We start from the raw sequence: 20537 nt of genomic DNA on the forward strand, positions 1-20537 counted from the left end.
TGCACTCAGGACGAACTAGATGGTCAAGAGCAAGGCAAGGTTGTGCATAAGGCCAGTTTTTAACAGAGCAGGAAAAACAGTGGACAAAATTGGGGTTTTATCCTTGCCCAATGCACAATATTCTGGCTCTGCTGTTTGGGTGGCTTTGTCCCTCACATCCTACCTGCCTCCATGCCTTCTGTAAGCAGTGCTGGGGGAGAAATGTGAGGAAAGATCTGCTGATCTGTACATTGCAGGAGGCTGCAGGGGAAGAACCTATGGAGTGACAAGTTTTCCCTGCAGAGAACATAATTTCTGCATAGGTAAGCACTGCAGGGCTGAATGGAAACCTGCTTTTGTGCAGATTGCATCAGATTGCAGATTTCAGACGGGATATGAGGAAGAATTTCTTCTCAGGAAGAGCAGTGAGGCAGTGGCACAGGCTGCCCAGAGAGGTGGTGCATTGTCCCTGGGGGTCTTCAAGAACCGTGCGGATGTGGCACTGAGGGATGTGATCTAGTGGTATGGTAGTGATGGGCTTGATGGTTGAACTAGATGAACTTAGAGGTCTTTTCCAGCCTTAATGACTCTATGATAAGAATGGGCTGACAGCCGCTGTAAAACCACTCTGCATGGCTTTCCTTTATGTTTCCTTCTCCAAGGATAGGTGCAGTTAGGCAAGCTGCACTTGCCTAACTTGCTTTCAGGAACATGCTGGTCTCCATCCCTTTGTAAGACTGCAAGAGACAGGGTCTGGGTTTGAAGAATTGTTACAGAATCATCACAAAATCATGAGTTGGAAAAGACCCTTAAAGATCATCTGGTCCAACTCCCCTGCAGTGAACAGGAACACCTACAGCTCCATCAGGATGCTCAGAGCCCCATCTAGCCTCACCTTGAGTGTCTCCAGGGATGGGGTAACCCCTGGGCAACCTGTGCCAGTGCATCACCACACTTACTGTGAAAAATGTCTCCCTTATATCCAATCTAAATCTCCTCTCTTTTAGTTTGAAGCCATTTCCCTTTGTCCTGTCACAACAGATCCTGCTAAAGAGCCTACCTCCTTCCTTACAGCCCCCATTTAGATACTGAAAGACTGCTCTCAGGTCCCCCCCAGCCTTCTCCAGGCTGAACAGCCCCAGCTTTCTCAGCCTGTCCTCGTAGAAGAGGTATTGCATCCCTGGGATCATAAGAAAGCCACGTTCCTTTGGTTTCCCTTTCCTGAGCAACCTACTGTTTGGCAGGCTCAGTGCACAGCATCCCATTCGTAATGAAGACGCACCCCAGTGGGGCTGCTACCTCGGCGTGGGGACACAAATCCATGGGAGGCACGCAGCTGTCAGGGCGGAGGGCAGCCCCCAGCTGCCACACTCACAGCGATGCTCCCCTCTCAGGCACCTCCTGCCATCCGCTCCCGGCTGAATTCGAGCTGCGTCCACGTTCCCCCCCTCCCCCCATCTCCGCTTATCACCGCTGCTGTCTCCGGCAAATTGCCCCCTCTGTGCTGGCTGCACCGCTAATGAGACAAGCTTTGGTTCTTGGTTTGGGTATTGTTCCATTCCTTTCCGCCCATCTGCAGCAGCAGGCTGACTCCCGCACCCCATTGGGGCGGTTGTTTGTGGACGTGCCACAGAGAACAGAAACAATTGGGAAAAGCAGAGCCGAGCGCTCTCCTGCTGCACCACGCGGCTGCTGTGGCAGTGGAGCCCCAGTGCCGCAGGAGAGGGCACAGCCTCTGGTAAATCGGGTGAACCTCCTCATTGCTTCCTCTGCGAAAAACAGCACCACGCATCCCTTTCAAAATCCGCAGCTCCTGGCAATAGAGCAAGCCAGGAATAAGTACATGTAGCCATGTAACAATGCATATATCGCCATTTAGATGAGTGTAATTAATGCACGCACACTGGCATGGGCTCACGGGCATCAGGCAGAGAGCAGAGATGAGGAGATCTTGAATTCTGCAGGGTGCAGGGCAGCAGTGGGGCATGGCCTGGTGGCAGGGCAAGGATACATTGTTTGGAGGAAGAGGATGCTTGCTGTGCTGCCACTGGTTCCTGGAGCTGAAACCTTAATCACGCTGGTAGTAAAGGGGAGCCGCCCGTCAGTTAGCCACAAAAATACCTTTCTCTTTGTTTTTTCACCTCGAATATAGTTCTTATGTTATTAGGCTTACAGTGTCATGAGCCACCAGAGCAAAGGGAACACACATTAGTGACGGCCCATGGATAATGTTTACTGAAAAAAAGGGGCAGTGGCATTACGCAAGCCATCGCCTCTCCTGCTGCAGACATGTCCCCTAAGCAGCCAGAAGACGGGAAAGGTGGACGGGGTAAATGCTGAGCTCTGAATTCCTGAGCCACCCAGCCTGTTACTAATTACCGCTGTTAAATATTGACACAGTGAGTGCACACAGAGCTCCCAGCAGAGCTCCGTGCCCCGTGGCAGCAGCAGCCCAGCAGAAGAGCAGCTCCCAGCAAGCGGACATTGCGGGACCCCAACGCACCCCACATGCACAGGCTGGCAGACATGTGGGATGTGATGGTGAGAATTATTACCCCTTTTGGGGTAACCTGTGATGGAGATAGCCCATGCCAGGAGTCAGCATCATCCCCTTCTCTGTGGAAAGAACCAGTTCTGTTGCCATTTAAATTGTACTGAGTTTCCAAAGCCCATGGAGATGCGAAGTCCATCCCCTTTCATGCTCTTTGTGTGATGAACGTGAAGCCATGCTCACAAGGCTGGCAGCACGTGCCTTGGCTGATCTACTGCTGTGCTGCAATCTCTGTTTCAAGGGACACTGCATGGGGCCAGTTATCTAATTAACGGCTCGTGTGATGTGTGCTGGGCACTGCTCAGGGAGCCTGATGAAGCCAGACCGTGACTGCATTACCGGTTCTGCAGGTAGGGCCTTCCCTCCCTTTTTTTCGATGACGCCACCAAGAAACTACACATTTACAAAGCCCAAAGGAATGTAGTAAGAGCCATAGCGTGGTCATTCCCAGAAGGGTGCCTCCTGCTATCTGACAGAGCTGGAAAAACAAGCAGCACTTGATCAGGGGAAAGAGCTGCTGCCATGCAGCTACAGAAGCCATGAAAAACTCTTTGCTGTCTCACAGAGCCACCTTGCACTCAAGCGCAGACATTTCCCAGAGGTGAGGAGAGGCCCAGCGGACTGTGTTTTGCAATTTATGCTTTGCATTAATAATCCTAGTGTAGTATGCCCCAGTGGCAACGCCAAACTTCAGGAGGAGTTCTGGCTACCTCGGGCCAGCAGCAGCCAATTATGACAGCCAGGGCACAGGCGGGCAGGCTTGGCATGCATGGCTCAGTGTTGCCACTCCCCATTGCTGCTGCGTGACTCACAGCAGCTCACAGCCTTCTTGACAAAGGTTTTACAGAGACAAAAAGAAGCACAGCAAACAAGAAGGAGTAGAACAATAAGAACCCTTGAGAAAAGCCAATATAAAATTTTCCTGACTTTTATTAACTGAAAGGGATGGTGTGATGCGATAAAAACTGGCACTGATTTTTCTGTATGAATTCCCTGTTTCAAGCACAATATGTCCTTCTTAACAAACCATACAAAGTCTCAGTTCTTGACAAATGCCTATGCTGGAAGTGAGTGTATCATCCATAAGGGCACAGAAAAAATGGAGCCCTGTGCTTGGAGGGTGGCCAGCAAAACAGCCGGGAAAAAGGCAGTCACAGTTCTCTACACACTGACCAGGATTAAAAACTGGGGAGAAAGAGGTTGGTTTTGCCAACTGCAATCACAATTATTAGCCAGCAGCTGTAGCTGGGAAGGGGGAGAGCAGCACAAGGGGTGAATGCAAGCTCACATCCACTCAGGGATGTGACACAAGCTCTGAGCCCACGCATGCGCTAGCAGTGTCCTGCAGTAAATGCAGTGTTGGCGTCAGGTGTCCCTTCCAAGCCTCTGCAGCACTGGGGCACAGGGGGACCCATACCAAACTCAGCCCTCTTACACTTACAAGCTTACACTTGTGTGACATTGATCTTGATGCCAGCAGTCACAAAATCTTCCCAGACACTGGCTGGTGATAACAAGACAGAGGGCTTTGCTACAGATACATGTGCTCGTACCTTCTCCCTGGAAGGATGGGATAGAAACATAGAATAGAATCATAGAATCAGTAAGGTTGGAAAAGACCACTAAGACCATCTAATCCAATGGCCAACCTGTCCCCACCATGCCCACCGACCACGTCCCTCAGTGCCACAGTGCCTTGGACACCTCCAGGGACGGTGACTGCACCACCTCCCTGGCCACGTAGCTCAGGCCAAAGCTTCCCACAACTCAGCTGCAGTCCCAGGCAGGATGGGTTCCACCAGCACTGGGTGGTGCGGACACCAGCTCCCATCCAGCACCCATCTGCAGGCCAGGAGCGAAGCTGCTTTTATCATCGCTGTAACGCTTAGGTGGACTGAAAATTTAGGCTCTGCTGCCCTCTAGGGGCCTGCTATAAAACCCCAAAGCGTAAAGCATTGATGGCCGATCTTTCGGACAGTCTGTCAGGGAGACTTGTGCTTAACATAGCCGACATCCACTTCTGGGCGCTTCACCACTGCTGTAATTAGAGTCATAATTACAGAGTCGTTAAGGCTGGAAAAGACCACTAATATACCCCAGTCCAACCCCCACCATGCCCACTGACCATGTCCCTCGGTGCCACATCCACTCAGTTCCTGAACATCTCCAGGAATTATTCAAATCTGGCCCAAGTGCTGCTTCTTCCACTTCACTATTACAGTCACAATACCTTGGGAAAAGTGCACAAGCAAGGCAAAGTTATCGTAGAGAGGAATAACCAGGTATCATATAATTGCTGCTCTTATTTCAGCACAAGAGAGGCACCTGGGAGCTTGAAGAGTTGTTTGCCTTCTCCCACTGCATCAGTATGGCTAGTAAAAGATATTACATCCTTTTCTACAAATCTTGCTTTAGTTTTGTCTTCACAGCACAGATGCATACACCGAGGCACTAGAAATAAAGCTCAATGTGCTTTTTTATTGTGTTTCATCACACACTGAGCAAGTGGTGGAAACAGGAATCTTTTCACAGAGAAGAGGGAAGGTGAAAACTTGGAGTAAGGTAGTGTTAATTCTGAGACAGCACACCAACCTGCTAAGGAGGGGTAACTGCAGTTCCCAGCTGGTTCTGCTTGGTGACAGCTCTGCTGGGAGAGAGTAGGCCAGAGATACAGAGGCAACACAAACCTCCAGTGCATTTGTTCTCCTTGAGACAGAGCCAAAATGCGGCAAAGCCCTGGGGCAGCCTGCTTTCTTAACTGAGGAAGGAGATCTGGAGCATGGACAGACCTGTGTGTGGAGCAGCATGCCCCGGCTCAGCCACCATCTTGTGTGGGGTCCCTGGCCTCAGAGAAAGGCCCACTGTCCCACAGCTGACACCTACATGAGCAGGGTGCTGCCATCCACAATTGTAAAGGTGACTGCAGCTTTGGAAAAAGGAGAAGTCCATCCAGCCGATCTGAGCAGGCAGTGTGTTCCCAGCAGCTGCAGACGGGCTGGGTCCATCGCCTCTTTCATAGGAGCAGCTGTATATGTAAGAAGACAGTAGCAGAGCCCAACCACTGCCTCAGCCACACTCAGGTGTCCCTCAAGAGGCTGTGAGTTCCGTGCTGCCAGGATTGTTCACCAAGGGAGCCAGCCAGTAGGCACTCTACAGGCAGGAGCCTTGGAGTTGCCAATGAGGGCTCTGGATGTACCACAGCACACACCATGGCCACAGTCCTCCCACAGAGCACTCACACCACATGAAGGGCCAAGAATGCAAGGCAAAGTGCTAAGTTAAAGCACTCGCTCTTGGGCTGAAAATGCTCTTCAACCCACAGACAAGAGACTCGTGACAAAAGGAAACAATTGGCAGCATTCCTGCCACTAAATCAGAGTGAGAAGATGTCAAAGTGACAATTAAAATGGCAGTGTTTAAAAAAAAGAGGCAAATGAGTTGAACATAACTTCCTATTTTCATTTAAACGTCGTTACATGTCTGTTAATTAGAACAGATGTCTCCCTAATCTGTGCAAAACAAAAGAGGACCTGGGAAATCTGAAACACTTGCTCATCTGCAAATATTACCACTAATTCCCATGTTCTGACAGCAAATCTTTCGCACTAAATGGAAAGACCTGGCAGTTCAGGATCCTGTCTTGCAGAGCAGGGCTTATTCTGCAACACCCAAAGCTCAGATGAAATCATTTTCTCCTCCTTACACCTGCAAACACCAGGTGTATCTCGGGAAACACAAGCCTCTCCTCCTCTTCCTCACACACATTTTAGCTACACTTTACCCCATCAGGACCCCTGTTTAGTTTATTTTGCTCACAGAGAAAAGACTCCATCAGTCACTAGCATTTGGTAAGCTCTTTAATGGCAGCCTATAGTGTAACTACACTGTTGGATTTGACACCTCGGTGGTGGGAGAGGAAGGAGGAAGGGAAGAATAGACAGGGCTCCTCTGGAGGCTCACACCTGATAAAGCATTGAGCAAAAGGGCAACACTTGACAGCTTTGAAGTCCAAAAGAGACAGAGATCTTCCAGTCAGAAAAACAAATGGTGGCAAGCTCGGCAAGGACAGTCTTCACATGGTGTGGTCTAACATTATTACTGCTTGAGGTGTTGAGCTCTGACTGATCCCCACATCATTATAGGAAAACTCAACAACAAAAAGATGTTGATGACTAAAATCTGGGGCTGTCGTTTCCACTGCCACCCCAAAGATGAAAGCAGACATCCTTTATACACAGTGCTACTGCAGATCTCTGCCTACAGGAGCAGCAGCATGTCAGTGCAAAAAGGAAATTTCAGAGTTGGATGTATTTTACATGAAACCAGACAGCTTTGTTTAGTAGCTCATTTGAAGACTGTTTCTTCAGACAAAGGAACAGCCTCTTTGTTAATCTGAGCATTTGTGACCACACTGGGATGGACAGCACTCTGGTACACAGCTTTGCAGAAACTGGGGTTTGTGATAACACAGACGTTTCTTCAGGTATTTTCTTCCTTAAAAAAAGCCCTTAGCTATGAGGGGAAAAAAACCATGCCAGAGATACAGACTGCAGCCAGAGAAACCTCACTTTCTGGATGCCCAGCCAGGACAGTTTAAGGGGGCCTGATTTTTGAAAGGTAGATTAGTTAGATAGGCATCAGTCTCACACCCTTGTGAAAGGGGTCTTCTTCACCCTCTTTGGCTGCTTTGTCTTTTCTGGATATGGGAAATTCTGAGGACTGAGCAGTATTGATGTGGGGTAAGGATGGACATGAGGAAAGGATGTACATGAGGGAATGATGGACGTGAGGGAAGGATGGATCAAGTGTTAACCTTGCTGATCGCAAGCTGGGTCCCTGTGAAAGATCAAAACACAAGCTCAAAAAGGCTTGTCCCCTATGGCATCTTTGCAGGGCAATACCCATACTGTCATTGCAGTCAATATTCTATCACAGCCTCACATCCCAGCTTCCAGAGGAGAAAAGGCCAGTCACTCGCTAAGCAGCCTCGCAGGAACATCTGCTGCCCCCAGCCACCATCTCACCCAGCATACCTTACACATGACTCTGCACCAAAATGCAGCAGCAGTCATATAGTCAGGTTGCCAAAGCAGAACCAGCTTGGGCTGCTCCCCTCCTAAGGAGCATTTTTATGAGCAGGCACCTTTCAAAGGCACTAAACAAAGAGGAACCAGCCCCGGGCAGAGCTGAAGAAGCCTGCCATCAGGCCATCATGTTCAGGGGCGTGTTACTCCCCACATCTCTGTGAGGAGAAAGTTTGCCAGTGTTTTTTCTCAATGCATCATTAGCAAATCCTGTTAAAGAGTTTTTTACTGCATACTTCATAAAGCAGCTTCCTGCTCCCTGCCCATCACTCTGACCTACTCACACAACACCACAAATTACACAGCTAGGGAAGAGGAGAAGGCCTTTTAGTTTTTCTCAGCTCCTTCTTCCCTCATCAACTCAATGTATTCATTGGGCAGGATGCTAGCAGAAACAAGTGACTGTGCTCAGGAATGCCCAGAGCAGTTTTTACATGCACTGCAGAGGTTCAATAAGCAGATACCTTGCAGGTGGTTGGGGTGGTCTCCAAATCCTGGCATCTCCCCAAAAGGGTCCTTTTCCTCCTCTCACCGAATTTCACAGGGACCCAGCTGCTGAAATCCACCCAAAGCTCAGAGCAGGGCAGTGGCAGAGCCCTAACCCACATTCTCTTACTGAGTCCCCACACCTGCAAGTGTTTGCACATGTGTTCACAGGTGCAGCCTCTCAGTGTGGCAGCCCAGCCAGGGCCACGCTGTCTTCAGTGAGTTACTGAATGGTTACCAACCCCAAAATGTAGAGGACTGAAGAACAAATAAACACAAATAAAACTTGTAAATACTTTGTGATACGATGAAGCATTAGGTAAGTGTGGAACACGTAACATGATCATACAGAAATGTATTTGGTCAAAGGAAGCAATCAACATTTTTTGATAAAATACATTCTATATTAATGCTCATTCACATTTAACACACACGTCACTTAAGTTTTCTTGTGTATAAAATTTCCAGTTTATTGTTAGTGTTGCCTGGCAGTGCTTCAGTACAGCAGTGAGGCTGCACGCTCTGCTCCCAGCAGCATGAGGGGGGACACAGGTGTGCAGCTCTCTGCAGGGCTGAGCCTCATGCAGCCTCCAGAGTTGCATTTGAATACAATCTTGCTGGCCGTAGTGAGAGCTTTAGAGAACAGAGAACATCCCCCACCAGAGAGAACAGGAGAGAACAGCCCCCATCTACCAAGCACTTGCACTCTGGTGGAGAGATCACTCCAATGGCACATGGCATTCCAGAAAAAGTGAGTTAGTGAATGCAGAAAATAATGTATCTACATGATTTACAGCTTTATGTTTGCATACATCCATATTAATGTTCAACCGCTCATTAACAATTCAAACAATAGTTTGTGCTACTGTAAATTACATCTTGCTTGGCACTGCAGCAGAGGGAAGCCAGCCCCAAAAGATCCATTTGTACGAGCCGTAACCAAAGCAATGGATGCTACAAAGAGAAAGCTTCTCCTGAAGCAAGGTTATGACATCTTTTTTCATGGGGAGGAACAAAAACTTAGGGACCTAAAGCAGGGATGGAACCCACTGTTCTTACACTTTATAATTGTAAGCAAAAAGCCTATTGCTGCTGCACAGTGTTAAACAATGAACTGCCACAGTTCTCACGTCACTAGTCCATAGAAAATGTGTTGCAACTACCGTGTTTATGCCTGCATGCCAAAAGAATGTACAAAGTTTCATTAAGATCTGTTTCTCTTCCGTTCTTTTTTATATTCTTAAACCTGAACTTTGAAAGCATTGCAGACATTCCTGTACGTAATCGGGTACCACACACTGTCCTGGTTATGGAAGGTCTTTGCGTCAGGCTGGAAAAAAATCAGGTGCTCTGCACCTCTGAACCCATCGTCAGAAATGTAAATCCCCAAGAAAACTTCCTCTCTTAAGTAATCTTGAAAAATAAAAGTCTTTTAAAAGTCTATGGAAAAGGAGATGTTGCTACCAACGGGGTTTTCAAAATGGTGTGAGCTGTTTCTGGGAATTGTCCTATCATTTTTTCTTCGCTCACTTTTTGTTTTCATAAAGCTAATTCTGTATAAAAGGGCTTTCAAAGTGTGTGACCTTCATTTTGCCATTTAGAAAGAAACTGGAAGAAAGGAATAAATTCAGAAACGCTACGTTCAGTCACAGAAAACAGATGTCTTACAACAGCATCACTCTGTTTCTTATATTTTCAGTACAAAAGGCATGTAAATAAGGAGACCCTGCATCTTCACAGTCTGGCACTCACTGGAGCCACTTAAACCCATGCAAAGTAGGTATAAGATACGAGGAGCCTCCTGCTTGGGTAGTGTTTTAGCTCCCCTCGTCAGAGGTGGAAATGCTCAGATTAGCTCAAAGACCAAAGAGGGAGGAAAAGGTCCAGCATAATGTTACAAGCTGGTTTACAGACTTATGGCTTCCAAGTTAAGTTGCACTTCAGTTGGCGACACTGCAAGATTTGTGCAGTAATTTATCGATGTTTTCAAAATAGTGAAGCTTACAGTCGGTTTTCATGCAGACGTGGGATATGCAATGGCTGCCTGTAATTGATTGAATTAGTACAAAAACAGTATTTGGCTTTGGGTTAAATGGTGTGAGAGAACCCAGGTTTGTTTTGATATGTACTGTCAATGCCAGAGCTCTAATTGCTCCCGGTTATGAATCCAATCACTTGTAAACTCAGGTGTCAGTAAAATGACATTAACAGGTCCAACACAAATACCTCCTGGACTTGTCACTCTCCATCATTTTAGCTGAGCCTCCACGTGCATTTCTGCAGCACTGACCACTATTAAACTAGTGTTTTTCAGGAGAAACTTCTCAAAATATGGTGCTCTGTCTGGTAGAGAGCCACAAACCACAGCTGTTGAACTAAAAAGAAAAGTGCTGGTTGCATCTACTCTCTGCACCAATTTCCCCGAGAGATGACACGCCAGGAGTGCTCAGCACACCGACCCTGCAGTCCCTACATTCAAGGCAACCCTACATTCATGTCAGTGAACATTACTCTCAAACACAAATCAAGGAGACAGTCAGCAACAAAACTACTTCTAGACTGGTAATGGCAGAATACTACCAAGACAACTCCATAAAAACTCCACTGAAGCAGGAGCAAAATTCAGGTCACTTCTTAGCAAAGCCCATCACAGATTGCTATTATTTTTTTAAATAAACATTTCATAAAACTTGTATCCTGGGAGCCAGATATCCCACGTGATGAGCGAAATCAAACAGGCTGACGTGGGACTATCTGACCCCACCAGGTGCCACGGGATTCCCAATTCTACAGCTCCTCTGGACATTACTGCTGACTGACACCCATTTGTTGGTGATCCGCTTCTGGTTCCTCTTCTTCCATATCTGCATTATATTCTTCAAACGCATCATCATCAACATCTGGAAGCCCAAGTAGCTACAAGGAAGAGAAAATACGGTGTAATAGCCAATTACCCACTCATGTTTCACTGCACATCTTCCCACAATACCTAGATGCCACTTGTTAGAAATCTCAAATCCTAGAATAACAGCATTACGTAACTGTCTCGACTCTCTCCTTCTCCCTCTTGCGACGACAGAAAGATTTAAAAATGCATCCTCGCAGCAAATTAAGTGCTCAGAGACCAGAAGATAAATAAAACCAAAGCAAAGCTCATTCAAAGAGCTCTGCCTTTTTCCCTGAGGTCGTATCACAATTTTTGAGTGTTTAGGTTTGGCAGTGGCTTCAATTCAGAACAAACTATGATCATACTGTAGCAGTGTTCATTTGATTTAAGGTTGTGTTCAGTAGCCATTCAAATGCCAAAAAAGGAAGAATCCACGCGCAGAACTGGCAGTGCCCCTAAGCCCCAAGGATCCTGCCACGTTAAGTGCTTCTCTTAAACTCTTCATTCCATTACACCAATGAAGACTTGTGTGCTGGGTGAAGCAATCTCCATAAGAAATACTGTGTATTCAACTCAAAGTTGCTCAAATCCCTTTATATTTCTGACCAGGGAAGATCAGCTAGCTCAAATTTAATTTTCAATGTCTGGATGCCTCCATGTGACGGCTTGCATTTCTGCAATGGCATTTATTTGCCACAGGAAAAGGAGCAAATAGAAGTGCTTGAACTTTTCCCCTCCCCTCCAAAAGCTGCCAAGAAGTCAGGAAGACAGATGAACCAAATAATAAGCAAACTAATGTATCTGTTCTGGAAATCTCATATTGGAATCCTACACTACCAGCTGTTAAGAACCTCAAAGCAAAATCGTGTGCCAGGCATTATTTGGAATAGTACATATTCAGCTTGCCAGGGCTGGAAGTGCAGCACAGACACGTGCAACACCCTGTTTGGACTGTGACACAGCTGTTGTCTCTCAAAAGAGACAAAACCTAGAAAAATCAAGACAGTGATGCTTGCTTGGTGGTGATATGAAAATGAGAAGGCTGTGGCAAGGCAGATGTTTAGTTCAATTTTGATTTAAATTTAGTCCACGATCATCATTCTAAATTATTCGGAGGATACAAAGCCAACACACAGAATTAGCTTCTGGGTCCATGCATTCTTCAACTCACTGTGAGAAAACCATTTTTTCAGTTGCAGGGCTTCTTGGCATTGAAATGGAAGGAGAATTTGCTGACTAACCCCCCTCCTTCGCATTTTAAAAACGCCTGCAGATACCCCAGTGTTCTTACTTTCTGAGCAGAACAAACAGTAAATATTCCTATGCACACCTATTTTTCACATCTTATGTTCAGCTGCATAATGTGAATGTGAAACTACGTGGTTCGTTTTCAGGATGTGGGGGTTTTCTCTCGTTTTGAAGCTAAAATTAAAACACTTTTTCAAATGGAAAAGCAAGGCCTCTACGCTTTTTTTTATCTGTCAGAATTATTTTCACTCAACTGATTTGGTGCATTCAAATTAGATTTGTGTGTGGCACTGCTCTGTTTACATCAGCCAGCAGAAAGAGCTTTGATCATATTTTTTGCCCAGCTCCAGTTATAATTCCTCCCTGATTTGCAGGGAAATGAGCACAGGAGTGAGAGCCTCATCTTGATGTTACGGATACTGGAAGCCTTTCAGGTATGCAAAAGTAGCACAAAACCCCCCAGCATACACCAGGAGAACCAAAAGGACATGCATAAGCCTCCAGGTCTGTTTGTCATGCATCCCCCCCCCCTCCTGCAGCAGGGACATACAGCTCTCCTCTCCCTGGCGTGGCAAACATCAGGGGTGATATCACCCACCTTAGGCAGGTTTTACAAAGGAAGACGAGAAACATGGTGTGAGCTGTGATTTGCTTCTGGTCTGTATTTGCTACATGGCAGTCTGGAAATGACTTCAATGGAGAGCAAAAACAAGGAGGAAAGAGGTAGGCAAAAGGAACAAAGCTGGCAGGTAGGGGAATGCATGGGGAGGAGGACAGGGAGGGTGGTGAGGAGAGAAGGAGAACAACGGCCGGCAGCAGCACAGCATGAACTACAGCTACTTATTCCTACTGGCTGAACTACCCGTTTGCTGGGTACTTTTTGGAAGTAAAGGGGAAAGTAAGCAGGACACGTGTGAATTCAAGAACTCAGGCTAAGAAGAGCCTGGACACAGGCTTTTAGATCAAAGGTAAGCACAATCCACGAGTCCAGCAATTTGCTGCTAAGTTTTATGACTCACATTTTGGTTCTCTGCAAACTCTTGAGGTTGGTGCCATTTCCCTCAGGCATTTTTTTTTTTTTAATTTCTATGTCTTTCTTAACTCTTTCAAAGTGCCCTAATGCAAATAAACCTAGTAGCTTTTACATCTCAGACTCATGAAACAAGCAATACTTCCTACCAGAAGCTGACATACAAACACACTGTGAAACAACCCAAGTAGATAACAGAGCTTTAGCACACCACATGATGCTGTATAGAGGTGATGTGCTTCAGTCGTAGCTCGGTGTGATGGGATTCCATGTGGAGGTGTTTAGAAACACGGACACCTCTGTCTGATCCTTTGACTTCCTGCTTAAGACTTTTAAAACTGCCTGATCATCTTGGATGTCCATCTGGAAACACACTGAGGAACCTCTCAGAAAGAGCTTACTGAACTCCACAAACCTGCTCCCCTCTCAGCCTCTCAGACTGAGTACCCAAGATCATGGAGTGCTTCAGAAAAGCATGATCTGATTTTCAGCTTTCCCTACACTGCTATTTTTCAAACTGAAATCAGCCAGACTTTCCTCTTACAGTGAGCTTTGCTTGGATACTGGGGAAGAAACATCCTGTAAATGCATCATTACCTCCATGCTCACAGCAAGGCTATTTCATTAACAGAACAGGTCTGGCATTGAAAGGACAGAGGATGGAGGGAAGGAGTGCCAAGGATACCATTTCCCAGTACTGATTGGTTTCATTCTGATAAAAGCAATAGCAATAGTGTACAATAGCTGTTTCCATACATCTGTAATACCACACTTCACTTTTTAAGTGAATCGTGGTTGTGTGTGTCTGCTATTTTTAATAATTACAGTAAGGGAAAAACATCAGTACATTTCTCATTAGACTTGTCAACACACAGCCATACGCTGCATGGTGAAACCAGTTCCGTTACACTGATGCAAACCTCTCAGTAACTCAGTGAAAGGAGAATCTCATAAGCAATCTTTGTGGTACATCCCAGAGACAATGAAGAGGTACTTGGCTGCAGTCTGCTAGAGGGCTCCAGTAACAGAGGGTGTTCTTGAGCAGATGAAAGCACAATGAAATCCAACAGACAGCAAGCAATGCTAGAAAAAGATCAGATTATATCTAAAAGAGTTTTTTTGGACAAGAGTATAACTAATCATTAGAAGGCAAATTGCCCATTAGTGTTGCACTCATTAAGTCACCAGAAGTCTTCACATCAAGACCAGATGTCTTGGTAAAGATGTGTTCCAGCTTAACTACTGCTTGTGAGCTTGGCTATAGGAATCACTGGGTAAATGCTAACGAAGCACCCAGACTAAACAAGCATCACGGTTCCCTCAGCTCTGAACTTCTTTATCCCAAAGTGCAGCTTAAAGCAGTTTGAGTGAAGCCAATTTCTCAGCAACTTAAGCTACACTGAAATAAATGTGGTTTAAAATGAAGTAACTGATCTGTACCAATTCAATTAAGTCCCCTTGAAGTCCTCTTTAGTTAAAATGATGCAATTATCTCCTCAAAGACTCAGCTTTCCTGAGTGGGAGAAAACAACCATGAAAATAACCAAGACCTAAATATTGTCCTGGGAAGAATATTTATATTTTTCTATGTTTTCACAATTACAAACAGCTGTACTGAAGGTTCAGATTTCCAGTCCTTCTAAGAAAAGTGTGCATCTGTTCTATTTATTTCCAGTCTCTCAAGGATTAAAATCATGCTTTCATGTCAACCAGCTGTGGCTTTCCACAGCTTCTTCCCAAGCACAGAACAGAATCATGGAGTCATTAAGGCTGGAAAAGACCTCTAAGATCATCTAATTCAACCATCAGCCCATCACTACCATATTACTAAACCACATCCCTCATTGCCACATCCACACGGTTCTGGAACACCTGCAAGAATGGCAACTCCACCACCTCCCTGGGCAGCCTGTGCCACTGCCTCACCACTCTTTCTCAGAAGAAATCTTTCCTAATGTCCTCTCTGGCACGACGTCAGGCCGTTCCCTCTCATCCTAAGATCTGCAACTGTCTGACAGAGGCTGACATGCTAACACCCCAGCGCCTGAGAGAAGTAAGCTGCTGCAGGAGGGAAGTGGCTTTGCTCCATCCACTGCTGCCTACGGACAGTCACAGACAACTGACAACCCTTGGCAGTAAAACAGAGGCACTTACAGGTCTGAAGGATTTGAAGACTTTTTCCAGTATTTCATGGAGTGTCTTTTTCCCGCAGGAAGAGATGTAATCCTGCGCGAGCTGCAGAAAAGGTAAGCAGTCTTCACTCTCACTCCAGACGTGCTAAAAGCCAACAGCAACACAAGAAAGAGGCATTAACAGGAGCCCACACTGGCTTCTCCACAGGTTTTTAAAAGGTGGTGGGTCATGAATAGCCAAAGTACACCAAGCACCCGAGTTCAGACCTGCACTGGGGGCTGGATCAGAAGCCAGGCTTCTGGGGAGGAACTTTGATTTTATTGACAGCAAGAAATGGAAGGCAGGGAAATCCACCTGGGAGAGAAAATCCCTTATGACTGTGCTGGCAGCAAAGGGTACATGCCTTGCATGCACACGCATTTTACAAGCAGAGGTGTTTTCTTTGATACTAGCCCTGTTTGGACCTGAAAGTCACACTGGGTATTCTCTTCTTATGCATAACCTGCTGCCGAATCTTCTCTTAGAGTTCTGTTCTCCCTAGGCCTTGGGAGCCACATTTAAACCCATTTGGGATATTCCTCTCCTCTTGCCCCTGCTTGAGAGGGGCCAGCTCCCCAGCCTGGCTTTGTGAAGCCTCTCCCAAAAATGCTGCTGCTTCTGCTCTTCTGAGGCTGTCCGAAATGGAGAGCTGATGGATGGAAGCACTCTGACAATGCCGCTCTTTGCTCACAAGTGTGGCTCACCGCACAATTTAATGTGCACTCTGAAAGACCTTGACTCTGAAGTCTTGGTGCACAGGACTATCTTACAACGAGAAGTTGTAATGCTGCAAGAACTGTTGGAGACACTTAGACCTTTATTTCTGCATGGCAATTCTTTTCCCCAAAGTGCTGTGCAGCTTTTTACTGTGCTATAAACAGCAGGGTATGCTTCAGTGGGGACAGGAGAGGATTTCTCTGAAGCTTAACTAATGCTCAGAGAAAGAGCAAGAACCACACATTCATCCCCAACACAGGGCATGCATGCTGCCTCTCTGCTCAGCGGTGAGCCAGGGATGCAGGTTTCCATTTGTCTAATGAAAAGACTGCTTAACATCACTGAAGTTGTGTGTTTAAGGCAAAAGCAGCAATTGCCTCGCTACTGACCTCACTCAACCTGCACAACTGCAGCACAATGGTATGCTAAGAAAAATCCCTGTCTTACTGAGTAGGTTCTACTTGTTCCAGGCACCCAGAGTTATCTCTTGGCAGTCTGGCAGCCCTCAGAAACACATACCACAGTCTCACCATTCCCCATGCCATTTCACAGCCATGGGCCTTGCGGTCCTACAAACATACAAGCAGCTCTTGTCTCAAAAAAAAAAAGCCTGGCTTTGGGATTGTTAAGGCCTAAAAAGGCAGGAAGTACACTAAATGGACTCAAATGAACCCCGTTAAAAATACCAATGAGCTCTTTTCCAAATCACAACATTGTAACAACAGCCTGGAGATTTTGGAGGTCTGGCTCACAGTTCCTTAATGTTCAAGCAGTAACCTTTTTATTACTTCTAATCTTTGTGCCAAATGTAAGGCCTGAATATTACAGGTCAGCAGTTTGTGTCTTGTGCTAAACTGCTGTAATTGTTTATTTGTGTGTAATGATTATGACCGTTAACATCCTGGTTCTTGTTTAAATTGTGGCTTCTTTCAGCTATGAGATCTATGCACAGGGACTTCCACATCCACGAAAATCAGGCCTTGCCCTTTTATAACTAATAGCTGGTTTGCTTCCCAGGGAAAGCTGACCACATGTCATCCTACCATGTTTTTTACAAAGCCTTCAACTGTGTAGCCTCCACATTTCAGTCTCCAGCAGGAACGCGCCAGCAGCAGCAGAGAATAAGATGATGGAGCACAAGGAGAAAACCTTACCAACCCATCATTCAGCCTTTGAAGAGACGTACCTATTATATCACAAGGCAACAAGCAAGTAAGGCTTCCACCAATTTCCATGCCAGCAGATGTAAAACTGTGGCTCTGGCAACACGGACACACTGACACCTCTCACCTGCCATCAGCTTATGGAAAATATTTAGGTTCATGACCTGTGCTCTAAAACATTTACAGGAAATCTTGCAACGAAGTGGCATAATGGTTTTATTTGCTTGATTGGTTACTTTGAATATCAGCAATAACAAGGTGGCAAAACAAATGTCAAGACTTAAGGAATAGCTCCTCAACCCTCACTCACATTGCTTATGGCTATACAAGTCCAATTAATTTTCTGAGAAAACTGTGAACCTCAGGAGCTAAACTGTTCATAGTTCAGCTTCCAAAACGCTGATTTGGTGAGTTTTAGTATCCAGGAGGTGCTGACAGCACCTGTGAACTCCAAAACAGGTCATCTGCACCCCTAGCGTGCTGAAAGATCCAGCCTAGAGACACCTTTCCAGGAAATTAAAATCATGTGATCCTTGTGATCTCAGGTTTTATACAAGACCCTGTTTTTATCTCCCAGATTGCTTCTTGGCAAACTTTCCCTGTCTTTTTCCACCTCTCTTTTAAACTCAGCATGCTCATAATTTCCTCCTCGCGAGTGAGTTATCATGGACTTCACTGGCACCTCCTACGTAGTTTTTTAAGTCACATTATTATGAAATGAGGACATAAAGAAAGAGAACAAGAATATCAGGCACCAGATGCTGATTAAATGTAAGGTTCCTTTGTCAGACGTGTAAGACTGAAACATCGCAAAGTCTACCACTGGTTCTATTTCCTTTCTCTGTCATGCTCTTCCATCTTAACAGAGCCGTGCAACTCAAAGGGCTCAGGTGCAAGTGAGAATCTGTCCCATGGCCCACATTAAATCTCCTTAAAATAAAGCTCAGCTTGTAATTGCACGTAGAAAGCAAACATATTCTGGAACATGAAAAATAGGATAGGGTAAGGAAGGGTAGGATAGGACAGAGCTGTAAAAAGGCAGCAAACCAAGATAGCTGAGCTGGGAGCATAACTGAAGGCCCACAGTGCACTCGAAGCAGAAATGATGGCACTGGTGAACGATGCTGGTGAACCACCTCATCAGCAGTTCTTAATCGCATTAAGGAGACATCATCGACAGGAAAAGAATTAAGTATTCTACCTATCTGTCTACCTTGAAAGTTAATAGGAAAAGTACCTTGAGTGGTAATGCCACAAAACAGAAATGTAACCCTTCTGCTTGGTTTTGGCTTCAGATGGGGAGTCCTTCCCAACCAGCCCCGTCCTGCTGCCAGACTCCTGCTTGGCCTCAAGTTCTTTACCAACAGAGTGGTGAGGTGCTGGAACGGGCTGCCCAGCAAGGCTGTGGATGCTCCATGTCCCTGGAGGTGTTCAAGGCCAGGCTGGATGGGGCCCTGGGCAGCCTGGTCTAGTATTAAATGGGGAGGTTGGAGGCCCTGCATACGGTAGGGGTGTTGGAGATTTGTGATCCTTGAGATCCCTTCCAACCCTGGCCATTCTGTGATGGCCCAGCACGGCCCCTGCTGCAGGTGGGCACTGGTCAGACTGGGGCTGCCCTGGCACAGGGGTCCCACATATCTCCTGGCATAAGCGGAGCTCATCTTGGGTCACTTCCCTCAGGATCCAGCACAACGTGGTGAGCACACATCCTGCTCACCGGGACCTGCACTCCCAGAGGCGTTGCTTGCCTGCTCTTTGTCTCACTGACCCGGCCATCAAACCCCCCCTCTGCTCACCTGCCGGGTTGGGAATTCGTCAGTACTTCCCTAGCAGGACTAGAGGTGGAAGTTGCTGCAGGAAGAGCACGAGCTGCAGCTCCGACGCCGTTCCGGGAGCTATCGGAGCCGCAGTCCTTCAATTGCACCCAACCGGCGCTCCACACCCGCGAGCGAGGAGCCGGAGCCGGACTCGATGTTCCTTAAGATTCCCTTCCAGCTCGGGATATTCTGCGACCTCGCGACACCTTCGGCGACGAGGAAGCTCTCCCCATGGGGGCGGGGGCCGGGATCGGACACCCCGGCACCACAACTCGCTGCCCAACTCGGCGGGGCCCGGCGGGAGGGGCCGCACCTGCCCGGGGCGCAGCAGGGACGGCCCCGCTGTCATCCCGACTCCATTTTATCCCTGTCCATTCTCCATTTGCCAAACGGCCCCGCGAGCCCCCAGCCGAACCCGGGCGGCACGGCGGAAGCTTTCGGAGGAGGGGCTGAGGAGCGGTGTTCGTGGGGGGGCATCGCGCGCCGTGGGGACCGAGGGGAGCCGGGGGGCTGTCCGTGCCCTGCCCGCCCCGCACCGGCCAACGACTCCATCTTGCAGCTTTCGGCGCTCGCACGGAGGGCTCCTCCGGCCCGCAGCCCCCCGGAGCTCCCCCCGAGGCCGGAGCCCCCTGGGCACGGCTCTAACACCTCCCTCCTCTCCTCCCCCCCCCGCGGTCACTCACGAAATTGTCGCCGCAGGCAGCCTCCGGGCACAGCACGTAGAAGGAGACGCCGGGCTCGGCGTAGAAGTCCATGCGGCGCTCCGTCTCCTCGGCGGCGATGAGCTGGAAGGGCGTGCGGGCGCACCACCGCTCCGCAGCCTCCGCCAGCGCCTCGAAAGCCATCGCCGCCGCCGCGCTCCTCGCTCCTCGCTCCGCGCCCGCCCCCGCCCCGCTGAGGTGCCGGGGTGGCCCGCGGGGAAGGGGGGGGGGGGAGAGGGAGGCGGCGGGCGGTGGGCCGGGCCTGGCCGCCCCCCGGCGGGCTGCGAGGGAGGGGGTTCCTCGGAGCACGCCGCCCCCCAGAGCCCGCTCGTTGGGCTCGCTTCTGTCTCGCCGGCGCCGACCCAGGATGTGAGGCTTCCGGGAGGACGCGAGGCGCGCCGAGCCAAGCGGTGCGGGTGGCTCCGGTCGGCGGCAGGCACCGGGCGCGGTGCGCCGTCCGTCCCGTGACGCCGGCAAGTCTGACGTGACACCCCGTCTTCGTCAGCTCCCGGAGGCTGTGGTGCTCTTCTAGGGCTTGGCCTGGGCCCGTCGCACCCCGCTGGGCGGCCGAGCAGGGCTTGGGGCTCTCGGAGTGCGACGCGCACAAAGGAGCCCCCATCCCGCTGCCGTTGCCCAAGGAGACGGTCACACAGCAGAAAACCCCAGTATGAGCACAGCGGCATGGTGCTGGTAGGGCTGGGA

At 48.1% G+C, this 20537-nt stretch overlaps 1 protein-coding gene across 1 annotated transcript; it reads right to left on the reverse strand.

Annotated features, from left to right (window-relative positions):
* Positions 1 to 5274: 5274 nt before the first annotated feature.
* On the reverse strand, positions 5275 to 20249 carry MTURN (maturin, neural progenitor differentiation regulator homolog). The gene is made up of 3 exons (XM_048951702.1): positions 19818 to 20249; positions 15420 to 15542; positions 5275 to 11016 (listed from the first exon to the last, which is right to left on the reverse strand). The coding sequence occupies exons 1-3, from the start codon at positions 19977 to 19979 to the stop codon at positions 10906 to 10908; spliced, it is 396 nt and encodes a 131-aa protein (XP_048807659.1). The 5' UTR covers positions 19980 to 20249; the 3' UTR covers positions 5275 to 10905.
* Positions 20250 to 20537: the final 288 nt, after the last annotated feature.

This window comes from Lagopus muta, chromosome 7, assembly GCF_023343835.1.
Source record: "Lagopus muta isolate bLagMut1 chromosome 7, bLagMut1 primary, whole genome shotgun sequence".
Taxonomy (NCBI): domain Eukaryota; kingdom Metazoa; phylum Chordata; class Aves; order Galliformes; family Phasianidae; genus Lagopus; species Lagopus muta.

Bases quoted from the DNA above. Each gene is read 5' to 3' on its own strand.
- MTURN (XM_048951702.1), bottom strand. From the start codon at position 19,979: ATGGCTTTCGAGGCGCTGGCGGAGGCTGCGGAGCGGTGGTGCGCCCGC. The intron at 15,543-19,817 runs GTGAGTGACCGC...GTTGGCTTTTAG, and splicing joins CTGCCTGCGGCGACAATTTC to CACGTCTGGAGTGAGAGTGA. The intron at 11,017-15,419 runs GTAAGTGCCTCT...TCTTCCTTGTAG, and splicing joins TCTTCAAATCCTTCAGACCT to CTACTTGGGCTTCCAGATGT.